This window comes from Hirundo rustica, chromosome 21 (genome assembly GCF_015227805.2).
Source record: "Hirundo rustica isolate bHirRus1 chromosome 21, bHirRus1.pri.v3, whole genome shotgun sequence".
Classification (NCBI taxonomy): domain Eukaryota; kingdom Metazoa; phylum Chordata; class Aves; order Passeriformes; family Hirundinidae; genus Hirundo; species Hirundo rustica.
The window spans coordinates 6,984,141-6,999,449 of NC_053470.1; the positions used below are offsets into that span (position 1 = coordinate 6,984,141).

At 39.9% G+C, this 15,309-nt stretch overlaps 2 protein-coding genes across 11 annotated transcripts in view; both read left to right on the forward strand.

The window, feature by feature from the left end:
• Window positions 1-14,861, forward strand: part of MTM1 (myotubularin 1) — a 46,536-nt gene extending 31,675 nt beyond the window's left edge. For 5 of the 6 annotated variants that reach the window (XM_040083836.1, XM_040083844.2, XM_058423217.1 and 2 more), the window contains 7 exons: window positions 1,582-1,770; window positions 4,813-4,998; window positions 6,004-6,210; window positions 8,173-8,265; window positions 9,099-9,212; window positions 9,522-9,698; window positions 11,707-14,861. In XM_040083836.1, coding sequence (XP_039939770.1) covers window positions 1,582-1,770; window positions 4,813-4,998; window positions 6,004-6,210; window positions 8,173-8,265; window positions 9,099-9,212; window positions 9,522-9,698; window positions 11,707-11,874 — 1,134 coding nt within the window. In that variant the 3' untranslated portion in view covers window positions 11,875-14,861. The remainder of the gene's footprint in view (window positions 1-1,581; window positions 1,771-4,812; window positions 4,999-6,003; window positions 6,211-8,172; window positions 8,266-9,098; window positions 9,213-9,521; window positions 9,699-11,706) is intronic. The other variant, XM_058423218.1, reaches the window with a different exon arrangement.
• A 376-nt stretch (window positions 14,862-15,237) lies between these two features.
• MTMR1 (myotubularin related protein 1) overlaps window positions 15,238-15,309 on the forward strand; it is a 34,931-nt gene continuing 34,859 nt past the window's right edge. For 3 of the 5 annotated variants that reach the window (XM_040083946.1, XM_040083947.1, XM_040083949.1), the window contains exon 1: window positions 15,238-15,296. The gene's annotated coding sequence lies outside the window, so the exon portion shown is untranslated. The remainder of the gene's footprint in view (window positions 15,297-15,309) is intronic. The other 2 variants (XM_040083944.2, XM_040083945.2) reach the window with 1 other exon arrangement.

A 15,309-nucleotide genomic window follows, 5' to 3' on the forward strand; every position in this document is an offset into this window, starting at 1 on the left:
TTGGTCAAACCACATTTCTGTTTTTCCCCCATAGCAGTCACCCACTACAGCTTCATTGGTTTGGACTTGCTCAGTAACAATGGCCAGCAGTGCAGTTTCCTTTGATGAGGAATGAGCCATATGCACTGGTTACTGTTGCTGCATGCCTATAAAAAGTAATCAGAAATGTCTAGCAAGCAAACCACATGGCATTTAAACATAGTTCCACTGGTCAGTCCTAAAATAAGACCTCATGCATAGTCTGTTAGTGAATTCTTGGGCTTTTTAATCTGTAGAATGAGAGAAACCCATTTGACTTCTTGAGTTTATGTAATGAAAATTCTATGAGGTAAGAGAATCTTCATGTATCAGCTTTTTACAGCACTATAGAAAATAGTAATTTCTATCCCAATACTTGTTTTAACTGATATTTCCCTTTGGCAAACTTGGAAGATGTGCTGGATTCTTAGACAGTATCAAAAAGCTGCCTTGAATCTCAGTTTGAAACAGATAAGCAGCTCAATCCGACAAATAATATTAGATATGATATTTACTGACAGACTATGTCTGTGATTGTAAATTTACTATATATACACATATCTGTATAATATGTAGTGTGTATAGAATACATATGTGTAATGTATAGTCTGTGCATATAATTCTAATAACCTAGCAGTGTTGTCCCTATCACCTCCTGTACAAAGTAGTTTCCTTGGTAATAGTAATTTTATTTAAATAGTAATTTTATTCTTGTCAGGAAATGGCCACTCATCCTCACCCCCCCTAGATCTTTTTTCTGATCTATACCTCAAGAATGAACACTTCCTGAGAATTGGGTTTTGGGGGTACTTTTTTGTTTGAACTCTGATCTTCTTCCACTCTGTAACCCACAACTTACAGAGTGGGTGAGAATACTGTTTCTTAAAGTTTTTCAGCAATGAATTTACATTTTTTGGCCGCTTCTTGGGTTTCTTGCTCATCTTTAATCTCTGCACTGCATCTGTCCCCTGGGCAGCTCACTGTCTTTTGTGGCGAGTCCTCTGTGGCTCAGAACAGCAAAGACAGCATGTGCTTCGCTCCAGTGCTTCCTCTTTGTGAAAAGGGTTGAGGAACAAAATGTGCTTTAAAGAGAAGAGAAAACATTCAAGATACTGCAGAAAGGTTCAACTTCCCTTCCTTATCCAAAAAAAGGGAAAAGTTGGTCTTGTAGGACTGGAGCATCTTAGTCACCATTTCTACAAGGAGTTTGTTCTCCTGAGTCATTTTTTACTTTCAGCAGAGATTGCTCTGTTTGTTATTAGTTTACTTTTCAGGATTATTTGTGTAACCTAAGACTTGTAGGAAAATATTAAAATACATTGGATTATATAGGTAAGTATTATTTCAGTAAGCATTAAATATACAAGAGAAGGCTTTTGAAGATTATTATTAAATTTTATGAGACTAGAAGCAGTTGAGATGTCAAGGGATTGTACTTTGAAGAAATAAAAAGAGAGGGGTTAATTTTCATACTGTGTATTTTAAAGAATACAGCTTTAAGTTATGATTTTTATTATTTTACTAAAACGAGTTTCCTCTGCTCTGTGTTTGCCATGTGAGCAGGTTCTCTCTTGGATTCATCCAGAGACCCAAGCTGTAATCATGCGCTGCAGTCAGCCCCTGGTTGGAATGAGTGGCAAGCGGAATAAAGATGATGAAAGGTACCTCGATATCATCAGGGAGGCCAACGGGCAGATCTCCAAACTGACCATCTATGATGCAAGGCCCAATGTCAATGCAGTTGCAAACAAGGTAAACGGATGCTTCTAATGTCTTCTTTTCAAAGGAAATGAGGAGGAGACTTTGAAGTTTTCTGTAAGGCTTTGGAGAATAGTAGTAATCTTAATATAGATAAATTTACATAATCAACAATTGAGGGTCGAGGCCATGAAAGGACATGAGTGTCTAAAGTAGGTCCCCAAGCCGAGTTTCAGTACCAGTTATGGATTTCCAGACATGCTTTACTGTGTCTGTTCTCAGCCACGCACAGATGTTAGCGTGGAACTGAAGTCAGGCATGACTCCACTCTGCACTGGGAGGTCGCTGTAGGCTGGGCTGTGGAGCCCAGTTGGAATGACAGGCCACCTCTGTGCAACCTTCAGATCCTCTGGGAAAATTCCATCCTAGGAAAGATGTGTGCATAAAGCCAAGCCCACTGACAGGCATCCTTTGCTTGGGTCTTCATTACCATGGCATGGACTACTTCAGACCTATCCTGGCATCCAGCAGATAAAGAGAAAGTGATAAATAAGTTAATTTGGGTGCTTGCACTCTGATCAGCAGCCTGGGTATAATCTTGGGTATAATCTTGGATACCTTGGTACCTGTTGTTCTTCCCCAGTTACTTGTAGTTGCTAAGTACAGAAACACTGTTTTTACTGGGTGACTGGTTTTTTATTATCTGTCATCAAAACCTAAATGGGGTCAGAATCATATACCAGCCCAGGCTGGAACAGATCTTGAAAAACCATCTCCTCTAACCTTCCAGGAAGAAAAGTTGTGCCTGTGGATTGATTTCTCCTCTGCTTCCCTGTCAGCTCCCTGTTGAGGATTAGATTATTTAGGCAAGCTCAGATCATGCCAGTACACTGTGTCAGTGTTGTTTTTGGCACGGAGCACAGTACACAGGGATGTGCTCCATCATTATATGCAATAACCATGCTAGGGAGTGGTGGTGAAGGAGACAAATTGAATGCTTTTGTCATAAGAGAATGTGACACGCCTGAGGATAGTCCCTTAGTCATGGGACTTCAAACAGAAATGAAGGGGATGTGCTCCTCAGTACTTACTCATGTGTCGGCACAGCAAAGAGCATGAGCGCTGAGCTCCCATGGGTTTGAGACCTGAATGAAACAAATGTGCTTATCTGGAGAGAAGGAATTCTAGCTTCTGCACAGCTTTGTGGAGCACCAGTTTAGTGAAACAAGCCCTCTTCAGTGCTTGTGCTGAAAGGAATATGAAATGGTAAAACTTGTTTGCATCTAAGAGGTTTATGTGTAACAAATGTTAAGGTGCTTTCAAGAATAACAATAATAATTCAAGGAGGGCAATAATACTGGTAGTTTGCTCTGTGCGAGTTAGGTAGCGCATATTTGTACCTGCAGAGTCTTCTCTGTAGTACAGAATGTAGTTTGTTAAGCTTTGTTACTGTGTTTGTGTGTATAGCACACATTCTTTGAGAGACTTGATCCTAGGGGCTGTTTTAACCTGATGGTTTGTATTTTGAGGGTCTGCCTCAATTGTTTGCATTTGACTGTACAAATCCCATTATCCTCTGCACACTGAATTTTTATGGGTGAACAAAAGGTGTAATCTTTCTGTTTGCCCTGTGGAAAGATTGTCAGTTACATCTTTGAAACAGATGGGGTAAAAAATTGAGTTTGTCCAAGAACTGCAGAAAAAATTAAGATGTCTTATAGACAAACTTGATATGTACATGTTTTAATTAGCTTCTCATATGTCTAAATATGAAATGCTCAATCAGAGCAGTAGACCCAGTAGGGTACATTTCTGGGTCTGAGGGAGAATGACATAAAAAGTGCAAATCAGCATTGATCAGCACTGAAAATATTTTGTGAACAGCTGTGAAGGTTTCTCTGAGTAAAATCTTGGGCTGTGCTACTCATGCATTGCTCAGTTCCTTGTACATAAGTCAAGACACAGGAGCTGCAGCAGCCCTGATGCTGAAATTACAATCATTCCTCACAAAGACTTCATAATACTCAAAGAGAAAAATACACTTATTGCTTCTTTCACTGCAGAGCCTGGCAGCTCTGATAATAACCCCACATCTGAGGAGAGAGAGAGCACAGAGTACTGTGCTGCTGCACAGCAGTGGAGGTGGCACTCCTGGGGAAAAGCTGCAGTGCTTTAGGCTCTTGTCTGATGTACAGCTGGTGCCTGCAATGGCATGGAAAGGCAAAATTGATTTATCCAAATTTATGGTGGGTTTTTGCTGTCTGCAGGAAGTGCTGCAGTTTTGCAGCTCCCTGAGCTTGAGGGAGCTGATGTTTAGTCTGAAGAAAAGGAGGCTCAAGGGGGACCTTATCCCTTTGTACAACTGCCTGAAAGGAGGTTGGAGCCAGGTGGGGTCGGTCTCTTCTCCCAAGTAACAAGTGATGGGGCAAGAGGAAATGGCCACAAGTTGCACCAGGGGAGGTTTAAATTGGACATCAGGAAAATTTTATTTGTGGAAAGGCTGTCCAGGGAAGTGGTTGAATCACTGTCCCTGGAAGTATTTAAAAGATGTGGCATTTGAGGGTGTGGTTTAGTGGTGGGCTTGGCACTGCTGGATTAATGGTTGGACTCAATGATCTTAAAGGTCTTTTCCAGCCCAAACAATTCTGTGTTTATCTTTGGAAAGTCTCATTGGTGGCTTTGTGCCTAAAATGTGTATGGGTTTTCTGCTTCCTTTTTGTGACCAGACACATCCTCTGCAGTGGTGGTGGTGAAACGTTTTGAAAGAGCAGCAGCAGGGCACTTTACTTATGTGGCTCCTTAATAGCTTAACAGTCTAAATATATGTTTAGTCTTCACCACTAAAATTTCTTTCTAGACAAGTTAAAGTAAACTTTAATGTTATTCCTCATTTACTTCTTAAAGGCAGAATTTAAGATTCTTGAACATAATTTTTAAATTAATGGTATCTTATTCTTAACTGAACTCTTAAATTTATTTGGCCCTACATTTTGTCACTTTTGTCTTTTTCCATGTGAAATGACATTCATTCCTTTCTTGTTCTGTTGAAAAGAGTGTCTATATGACTGAAGTTAATTTCAGATCTCTTGTTTGTAGGCAACTGGGGGAGGATATGAAGGTGAAGATGCATATCCCAACGCAGAACTTTTCTTCTTGGACATTCACAACATTCATGTCATGCGGGAATCTTTGAAGAAGCTGAAGGACATTGTTTATCCTAACGTGGAAGAATCACATTGGTTGTCAAGTCTGGAATCAACCCATTGGTTAGAACATATAAAGGTAACTTTTCCTTGATTGTTTGAAAAATGTTTGTCCAAATCTGTCATATCATACTTGCTTTCTTTGCTGAGCTTTGATGTGTTCTAGGACTATGTCAAACTACTTGAACTACAAAAACAACATCCCTCAGTGTTGGCTTTTTTAGCCAACTAATCTTAGAGTATGTTACAAGACTCATAAGTAAGCAACAGTGGGTGACATTGAATATTTGTTGCCTGCTTCAAGAGTCTTTAGTAGAGGAATGCTTTCTTTGATTTGCTTTGAGAACTGATTTATTTTGGTTTCTTGCAATACAGGCCTGCAAATGACTGTCATGAAATATTAGTAAATACTTCAGTTGTCAGTGTGTATGTGACTTTATTTTGTGAATTGTGGTTTTTTAAATTAATTTTTAAGTTTTGTAATTTTCTTCTGGTAGCACAAATAAAATACTTAAGCTGGTAGTTCACCAGTGTTCTTACTAGTTGACCTTTGAATCTTTTGCCTCAAGTACAACTGTGCAAAAGTAATTAGAGTATTATGTAACGAATCCTACTTAAAATTTTCATCTTAATTTAATATTGATAAATAAGTATATTAGAAGGGTGCAAGCTCTTTTTTCCAACATCTGAGATAATTCGGTCATTTAGCTCAAAGAAAGAAGTCAAATGAAATAACACGGAATTTTTAGAGAGTATATCCTATGGTAAATCCCCTCTTTCTTTGAAAAAGAGGCTTATGTTCTTTGGTTTATCAAGGTTACTGTTTTCCGCCCCGTTTTTTAAGAATTTACTGTGAGATGAATTTGACCTTACTAAGGGATTAGGGAACCAATCTGTTTCTCTATTTTTACGCAAGAAATTCCCTTGATCCCCTAGAAAATTCTTCTCCAGTTAACAACGCTGCTCTTTTCAGGTATTTTAATGGAAACAGCATTAATTCAGACACAAAGAAATGAAGCTATGGGTTCTGATTTGAGCAGAAATAAGCTGTGTGGTTTGTTTGGTGTGTGTTGCTCCTGGGCAGCTGGTGCTGACGGGAGCCATTCAGGTGGCAGACAAGGTGTCGTCGGGCCGGAGCTCGGTGCTGGTTCACTGCAGCGACGGCTGGGACCGCACGGCTCAGCTCACCTCCCTGGCCATGCTCATGCTGGACAGCTACTACAGAACCGTTGAAGGCTTCGAAGTTCTGGTGCAAAAAGAGTGGATAAGCTTTGGACACAAGTTTGCATCGGTAAGAATCGGAAGATAATTTTCAAAGGCTGTGCGGTATTACCTTTCTGAGAAGCTTGCAGTGTTAAACTGCTCGCTTTGCATAAGGGGTTGATAAATCCTTTTGTTGTTTTTTGAATTAGATTTGAAACATTTCCAGGTAAACTGAGCAGAATTTTTGGGTTTGGACCTGTTTGATCAATATTTTTCTTGCTGTTCTTCCTCTGCGAACTTGTATTTTGTCCTTTGCATTTTTTTAAAAGCATAGAATTGCTAGGGTCACTGTGGTTATTGAGCAATGAAAATAAGGAGGCAGAAAAATGGTGTCCTCTCAAGTTCTGCAGCTAAAGATCAGATAAAGCTGGGACATGAGGTTCTCCTCACTCTTTCTTTGGACTGTTTTGACTGTCACAAGAAGCAGATGAATGAGTCTGGCCAGTATATTCTAAGTGCTTTTGCTTGCTGATTCCCAAATATTCTAAACTTGTGATAATAGCTCCCGAGAGGCTGTCACTGGTAATGCTGGCTCTACTTCTGTTCAGTTGTCTTCTGGGCAGGAGGTTAGAAGCTCAGAAGGTTAAGTAGTTGCTTCCACAACAAATCCGTAATATTTCACAGCTATGTGAATCATTTTCACGGAAAAATTCACAGAATATTCTGAGGAAGGGACCCTGTTCATCCTGTTTGTGTTAGAAAACTTTTCAAAGCCTTGGTGGAACTTTTTCTAAATGTGGCGGATAACCGTTTAACCAGGAAATCTGTATGAGGAACCTGGAGGAGCAGATCAGGTTGCCTGGGAGACTGTGCTGTTACTTACTAAAAACATTACAACAGTGTTGCTTGTTGGTGCTGGAACTTACTCACATTACGAAGTTTCTACAACTTCAGTATAAGTTACTTGCATGGATATTTTGTCCCTAATGGAATATTCATAAGATATTAATATTGCCAAAATTTGGAAAATAGGCAATCTGGAAAAAATCAAGAAGTGGAAAAATATACCCGTGTGTGTGTTTCATGCCCATTTGACATTTGCAAATGTGTAAGAGCATTGCATTCATTTGGAAATCCAGGTACAGCTACTCAGCATAAATCACCTCACCATTTGCATGTGCTTGTAGGCTGTGGCAGTTTTTGATCTGACATTCTAAAGATGCGTTGAGACTTTTTATTGTCATGTTTTATGTTGTACTTAAAAAAAGTTGAGTCAGGATGCAGATAAAATTAGGTGGTATAACTAGATTTGTAGTCAAACATATGTGTTATGGTTTAACACAGAGCTTAAAAAGAGATGTGTGTTCTTCATCGTTATTAACAAATTCAAATAATCTATGTTTCTTTTTGTTAAACCATTAATTTTAGTTGGGTAATCAAAGGATTTTGTTCTCCCTCAACAGATATTTTTTTCCAAATAGTGAGGCAGGACTTGGCATGCCTTCCAGATGATTTGCTCAGTCCATTGGTTCATGTCTGACAATGTAGCAGCAATAAGAATGATTTAAGTAGCTGCTTTTTCTTAAACTGCTGTTTTCCCAATTTGTTCAGTCAAGTAGCAATCTTTGGAAATGGCTGAAGCCACTCTTTAGCCACCTGGCTGTAATCTGAGAGTACTGTAAATTTTTATTTGGTGGGTTATTTAGCTTATAGTGAAGGTCAATCTTTTCTGGAGTGTTCTGTAGAAGTGGAGGAGTCACCATCCCTGGAGAGATTTAAGACATGGGATGTGTTTCTTGAAGACATGGCTTAGTGGTGGACCGGTCAGTGCTGGGTTAACAGTTGGACTCCATGATCTCAAAGGTCTTTTCCAACCTTAACTATTCTATAATAAAAAAATTATCATACAAGCAGAAAATATTTTAATCTTTCATACTCTGTTTTAGCTTGGTAAATATTTGATAGAATTATGACTGAAAATAAGAAACAATGTGTGTTGCCATAAAATAGCATGTTTCAGTTAACAGGGGGCTGCTTTGCTTCATTTCAGAGAATAGGCCACGGTGATAAAAATCATGCTGATGCAGACAGATCACCCATCTTTCTCCAGTTTATTGACTGTGTGTGGCAGATGTCTAAACAGGTATGTTGTGGTGTTCTTCAGAAGGTAACAGTGTGAAGAGATGACTGAATTAAAACCCTGCATCTTTATTTTTTTGAAAAAAAGTATTTGAAGACGACAGCGTACCCCTCTGCTCTGACCTGTAGTAAAGAAGTGTATTTACTTTTGTGAAAGTGATATACAGGCTGTGATCACATTGCTGGATGTGGCACTGGCTGTGCAGGCATGGCTGGTGTTCCTGCATTTGGGATTCTCAGACACATACTGAGGAATGTTTCATACCCAGCAGAAAGCTTCGACAGGAATTGCACCCTGCTCTCTTAACGGGGTCTGCTGTCTCGTTTGACCATTTTGTGGAGCTGTCTCTTGAACTGCAGAGACACGTGTTGTTTTGTCAATGCTTAAAAAGGAAGCTAGGGCGCTTTTGAGTGCTGTGATTTAAACATTGTCCTGTCAGCAATTAACGGAACAAAGCAGTGAACTTGGTCCACTTAGGGCTAAGGATCAGGACCTTTATTTGCCTGTATGGTGCTGCACTGTAAGAGTAAGCTGGAGAGATCTTACTCTGTCTTGCTAGTAAAAGTGTGTGTGTAACCCTTCTGTATTTTATTCTTTTTTAAATTAAAGGTAGAACATTTTGAGAAGAGATTTTTCAGTGGCTAATTTGAGAAAGCTGAACACCTTGTGTCATTGGAACACTTAGTCTGCTGTAAAGTACATGAAAGCATTACCTTAAAAATAATTTGCAGTTGTATCCATGCTTCTAAACTCTACCTTTAGCCCTTTAACCAGGGCATGTGCATATCTCTCTGTGTTTTCCTTGTAAACAATGAGTTTGTCTTTCCTGATTTTAGTTTCCTACGGCCTTTGAATTCAATGAGCAGTTCCTGATTACAATCCTGGATCACTTGTACAGCTGCCGGTTTGGCACTTTCCTGTATAACAGCGAGTTTCTCAGAGAAAAGGAGGTTAGTCAAACCACTGTTTGTGTCATTGCATTGCTGGCTTTAGGTGACTGCAAAATTTTTGATTGTATTGTATTTGGTTATAGCCCTTGCAGACAGTGATTTAGATCTGGCTTATTTCTTATGGAATAGTGCCACGCAGTCACTAAAATACTTGTCAAGCACTGGGTTTGGAATCTTTCTAATACAGTAATGTATTATGCTTCTAAGTAAACCAGAAGTGTACTAATTTTAGAATGTAACAATGGCTTTTATGATGGATGTCTTGATTTTATGCAAATATTTACTGTTCTTATTTCGATTTCATTTTAGAAAGTGACTGAGAAAACGTTATCGTTATGGTCTTTGATAAACAGTGAGAAATCGAAATACACCAATCCTTTTTATAGTAAAGAGCTGAATCGAGCGCTCTATCCAGTAGCCAGCATGCGGCACTTAGAGCTCTGGGTCAATTACTACATCAGGTGGAACCCAAGGATTCGGCAACAAGTGAGTAAATTCTCTGTAATGTACAAAAAATGCTGTTAGACATCAGAAATAAGGACTTTGTGTCATAACTGACTTGAAGAGCAGTACCTGTAATCTGTTCAGGTTTTTAATGTTAAATTGGTAAAGATGGAGGAAAAAAGTGAAAGTAATTACTGTAGTTCTCTCTTAACTCATTGAACTTATTTCCCTGTTTAGTAGCAAGATGTCCTTGAGCTCTTTCTAGCCCCTTTTCTTGGACACATGTCTAATGGTATTTGATGCTACTAAATCCTGAATGACAATGCTTAGAACTGGAGCTTGCTGAAGAGTTGGGGCATTAGCAACACAAACACAGTTGCATTTGCTTGGTCTTTCTCCTTTTGATGAGAGAGGGTATGAAACAAATCTCATTACAAATGAAATGACCTACTGAGCCCTTTCTCTTTTAAAACTCTATGTATTGATGGTAAGATTTAATTTTTTTGTGTAACACTGGATGACCCAGCATTGTTTATGCTGTGGATGAAAGCTGTCGCCAGAAATTATACAAGTGGATCAAATTGGATGTCCAGAAAAGCTTTGATCAAATGACACATAGTTCAGTTCTGTGGTTTTAATCCAAATGGACACTCAGTGTATGGTACAGTCTTGCTGGATAACTCAGCCATGTGGCACATAAAGATTGTGTACAGAGACTTTTTTGTCCTTTTTAACAGTTTGAGGAGATTTGAGTAGGAGAATATAGAGGAGCAATTTGTTTGACAGAAGCAGTCTTCACAGTCCAGCCCTTGGAATGAGTCAGTAGTTTTCAAGCAATACACTTCCTTTTCCACAGCTGATCTCCCGTTTTATTTGCAGCACTTCAGAGGCTTCAGGAAAGCCTGGCTGTTTGCTATGGCTTTTTACAAGTACATTGCCTGCTGGAATTGGAAGTTCTGGTTTTAAAGCTTTTGTTGCTTGTTCTGGTTTTAAAGCTTTTGTTGCTTGTTATGAAAGATGAGGGTGTTCTGCAAAGGGTGAATACAAAGATTTATTTTAGAAAGTGAAGGATTATAAGACATGCAAATTAGCTGTAGATATACTTAAAAATGCAGTTTGCCATTATTTGGGTGAGCTCTTCGGCTCAATTGAGTTTCTCCTCCAATTTCACATTTGCCTCAGCATTCATCACTATCCTCATATGGGTGTATAGTGAGTGGTGCGCCTCAGAGTGCTGGTGGAACTGGTTTGGAACTGGTGAGGTGTTCAACCATTTGCTGCTGAAACTCCTCTGCTGCTAGCTTTGAATTACAGACAGTTAACTGAAACAGCAATAACTTCTAGACAGGTTTATTCAGCTGAAGGTAACTTTAGGCTTTCTCTCTGCTTTGAACATTTGTAATAGTTCTTTTCCATTTGTTTCATTACTCTGGAAAAGAAGTTATGCTCAAAGTGGAAACAGTTAAAAGGTTCTTTCTGAGTAATCTCCTGAAAGCCAGAGCAGTTGATTTTAAACACATGCAAGTTTACTTACAGAATTCACTAATAAAGTTTATTTCACTTGTTTATTTACTCTAAGCTGCAAATTTACTATTAAAAACTCTCGTAAATTTCATCAGCGAGAGAAGCTGTTTAAGCTGAAGACATGGATCTTAATCTGATCAGCGTAGCTAAAATAATCTGGCTAAACACTGAGTTTTAGGGAAGATGCTGAGACATTTGGCTTCTGGACTCTAAAACCTTTTAGTAAGTCAAGTAAAATGCTTTGGTCAAGGTATACAAGTAACTATCCTGCACACAATATTAGATAACAAGAAAATAAAATCCAGATGCTCCAGGGAGCGGTGGCTGATTTTACTGAGTTAGGACAAATGAATTTGTGCAAAGATTGACTGTGGGGGAGACAACTGGAAGGCAGAGGGCTCTCAGGTATTTGTGTGAGGATTTGTGTTCAGCCAGGACTTGCTACCCCTGCCAGGAAGCCCTGGATACTGGAGCAGGCTGTGTACAATTAGTTGGAGTGCTAAGACTAACATGGGTCTCTTCCTAGCAGCCAAACCCCGTGGAGCAGCGTTACGTGGAGCTCCTGGCCTTGCGTGACGATTATATCAGGAGACTTGAAGAGCTTCAGATCACAAATAATTCTAAGATATCCAATTCATCAGCCTCATCAACATCTCCCTCACAAATGGTGTCCCACGTACAAACACATTTTTGAAGAAAATGTTGGCTACTTTCTATACTGTAATAACCAGTGGTGCTTAACATAGATCTATAGCATAAAGAGGAATATTCTAATGCCTTACATTAGACTGTCCTAACACAAATTATTTTAGACTGTCTTCGTTTGAGGAGGACTTCAAACAAACCCAGCTCTTCGATTATGTGCCTTTCAGAACCTGTGGACTGGGAACATGATTAATCAACTCATAGCTATGGAGGGCTTTAAGAGTTGTTTTGGTAGGTCTGGTACAAATGAAATTGATTTATTGTTTTCATAAGAATGCTTTAATTTATTACATTTTAGGTCATGTTTCTGTAAGGAAATTCATGCTTAGTCTTATCTGTCGTGAGTAAACACAGTAATGAAAATAGGAATATTCACGTTGTATAAAATTAGGTATGGCTGTATTCCTGTTAGGAATACATTTGTGGAGTTCATGAGAGAAAAATAAATTCTATTGCAAGGTGTCAGAGAGAAGCGTTGAAACTTTATAATTACCCAAGAATTCCAAATTTTCCTTTTTTTTTAAATAGAAATATGGAAGGCATTTCACTGATAAGCTTCTAAATTAAAAAAAAAATCAAATCGCTCAGTAGATACCAAAATAAAATAAACTTTTTTTACTGTAAATCGATTTTATTTTTAAAAACAAATGGAAGTTGTACTGGATTCTGAGAAGTTCTGTTTGTGCTAGCTGTTCAGCACTTAAGTACAGTACAAATTATCACTGTGGGCAGTATTGGTTCTTTGGATTAATACAGAATTAAATGCTTCCAAAAAAAAAAGTTTATATAATTAAAATCAGAACCATAGAGACATTGCTTAAATATCCAGCAATAGCCATAGTATTGAAGCTTCTGTTCGTCTTCTAAAAATAAATGTGCCTGTTGAAAGGAGCTTTTATACCAAAGTAGACAAAATTTCTCAGTTATAAATAATTTTTAAAACTTGTACATTTATACTTTACTGTTTAATTTAACTCCTGTTCAGCAAATTTATTCTAAAGTATTTAAGGGGCTTCAGTTTTGCATATAGTGTGTGCACTTATATTGAACATTCAAGTGAGCTCTAATTTCAAGCCTACCTTTCAGAGGCTTTTTGTAAATCTTTAATTTGTTCCTTTCAGGTATTTTTTTGAATAGTTGCAAGCATTTCTTACGACAGCACAAACTTTGCTCTTGATATTTAATTTAAATTTTGCATATTCTTAGAAGTTTAATGGTATTTAGGCAATCCAGGAAATACTGCAAATCAGAATCTGTAAAGGACTCTAATATTGTTATTTTAAAGGAGATATTTTAATGCTTGAGGCTTCTGTCATTGTAAATTATTGTACATGTGGTGAGTTTTGATCTGCAAGATAATAGGATTATATATAAATTTTGTGTAAATGTATATAATATAGTTTATTAGAAATTCTGCAAGTTTATAAAGTGTAAATATTTTGCATATGAAAACTAAATTTAAAGGTATAGTTCCACAAAAGAAGTCAAAGTTTAGAGGACATTGAATATTTTAAACAGTATTTTTTTCAAAAGAATAGAAATATGCCGCCTCTGGATTTAATTCAGTATATGCACTGAGTTGCACTATGTTTTCAGGGAAAATCAGAGCATACAGCATATATGTTCTAAATACACAGAATTATGTGACTTTTGTCCTCTAAATTTCATTCTCCCATCTATGCTTTCCTGTATGTGCAGCCAAAATAACAATGTTGTCCCCCAATCTTGACTTGTTAAGGTAAGATTCATTACATCAGATAAATGAAGAAGGATTCTCAGTTGTTCATGAGGTACTTTACATTTTGACAGCTATGCATACTCTGGTATATTTGCCTTCTACTTGTGGTTTATTAAAAAAAGAACAACAACCCTATTTTTATTAGAATATTTAAAGTTTCTGTATTTGAGTTTAACATGTTGGTGACATCTCTTAGCAGTGTGAAGAAGTTCTGAAAATCTAATCATTTTTATTATGTAAACACTACATGATAACCTATTACATTTGGGAAAGTGTAATATAATGGAAAGGATCTTTTTTGCACTTACTTCATTACATATTTGTTTGTATTACTCTTCAGCTGAATTTGTCTTTGAAGCTCTCTAACATGGCTCTGTGTGGGCTTGGAATTTTTCAAGTCAGCAGATAAGATACATGTTTTTAATTGTTTTTACATATGAGACCAACATAAGGGTGATTTTAATCCAGTGTGTTCTGGAAAATGCTACTTGTGAATGTAGGCATACGAACGTATCAATGCTAACAGAACATCTCTCTCCCTTCCCCCGTAACTGGGTGCTCTGGGCGGTGGTTCTGCACAGACCTCCTGTCCTCTGTGCACACTGTATCCTGTTCCCTGCCAGGAGCACACCTGGGGAAGCTTCTGAGGTCGTGGAGACGAGACTTGCAGGCGCTGAGTGCCTTTTCTAGGAGGGGTGAAAAGGCAGAGCTGGGGTGTCAGCATCACCAGCAATGAATGCCCAATAGCCCATAAGAAATGTCAGTCTTGGAATGCTAGTTTTGTTTTGGGTTTTTTTTCTGTATTCTTCCTTCCATGGACATGAGGAGAATAAGCTAGGTTTTGTGCTGGGCTTCTGTTACTTATTTAGAAAAGGGTATTTGTTGAATGCCTTCTTTATTTGCTCATGCCTTACCCTTCCCCCCAGCATCACTGTTACGGCTGTACCCAAGACATGACTTGTGTGCTACCTCCTTCTGCTGTATTGTTAACCTCTGCCTTGAGTTCAGGTGTTGTGTCGCAGCGAGCATTCTGTCACGCATGAGAAAACACGATGTGTAACAGCGCAGTGCTCCCGCTTCCTCCCTAACCCTGCCAGCCGCTCTCCTTGGATCCCGCGGCACTGCTCCGGAGCCGGGCCCTACGTGTCTGTCAGGCGTTGGCTCGCAGGGAGAGCGGTGAACATCAGCCGCCTGCCGTGTATGTGCGCGGAGGGGAAAATAAAGATGTCCGTGCTGAACTCTCTGCCTCCGCTCTCCCTTTTCCTGCGCCGTCTCTCCGTCGTGGGGCCGGGACGGGCAGCGGGCGGGAGCTGCCCCGGCCCGACCCGGCTCGGCGCGGCGCGGCCCGGCCCTCCGCCACCCGGCCGGGCCCCGCCGCCCGCCCGCCCACTGTCGCGGCGCGGAGGCCGCTGGGAAAGCGCGGCCGCCAGGTGACAGCCCTCGGCGCTGCCGGGGCCCCAGTGGGCCGGGCTGAGCGGCCGGGCCGGGGCGCCGCGGAGGGGCGGGAGTCCGCCCTCCATCCCGGCGGCGCGGCCGGAACCATGGAGCGGGCGGCGGCGGCCGCAGGGCCGGCGGTGGAGGGCGGCGGCGTGAGCCGGCGAGCCGTGCGGGCGGGGGGCGCCGCGGCGGCGGGCGCGGGGGTCGCGGCAGCCCAGCACCGAGACCCTGGACAGGTGAGCGGGGCCG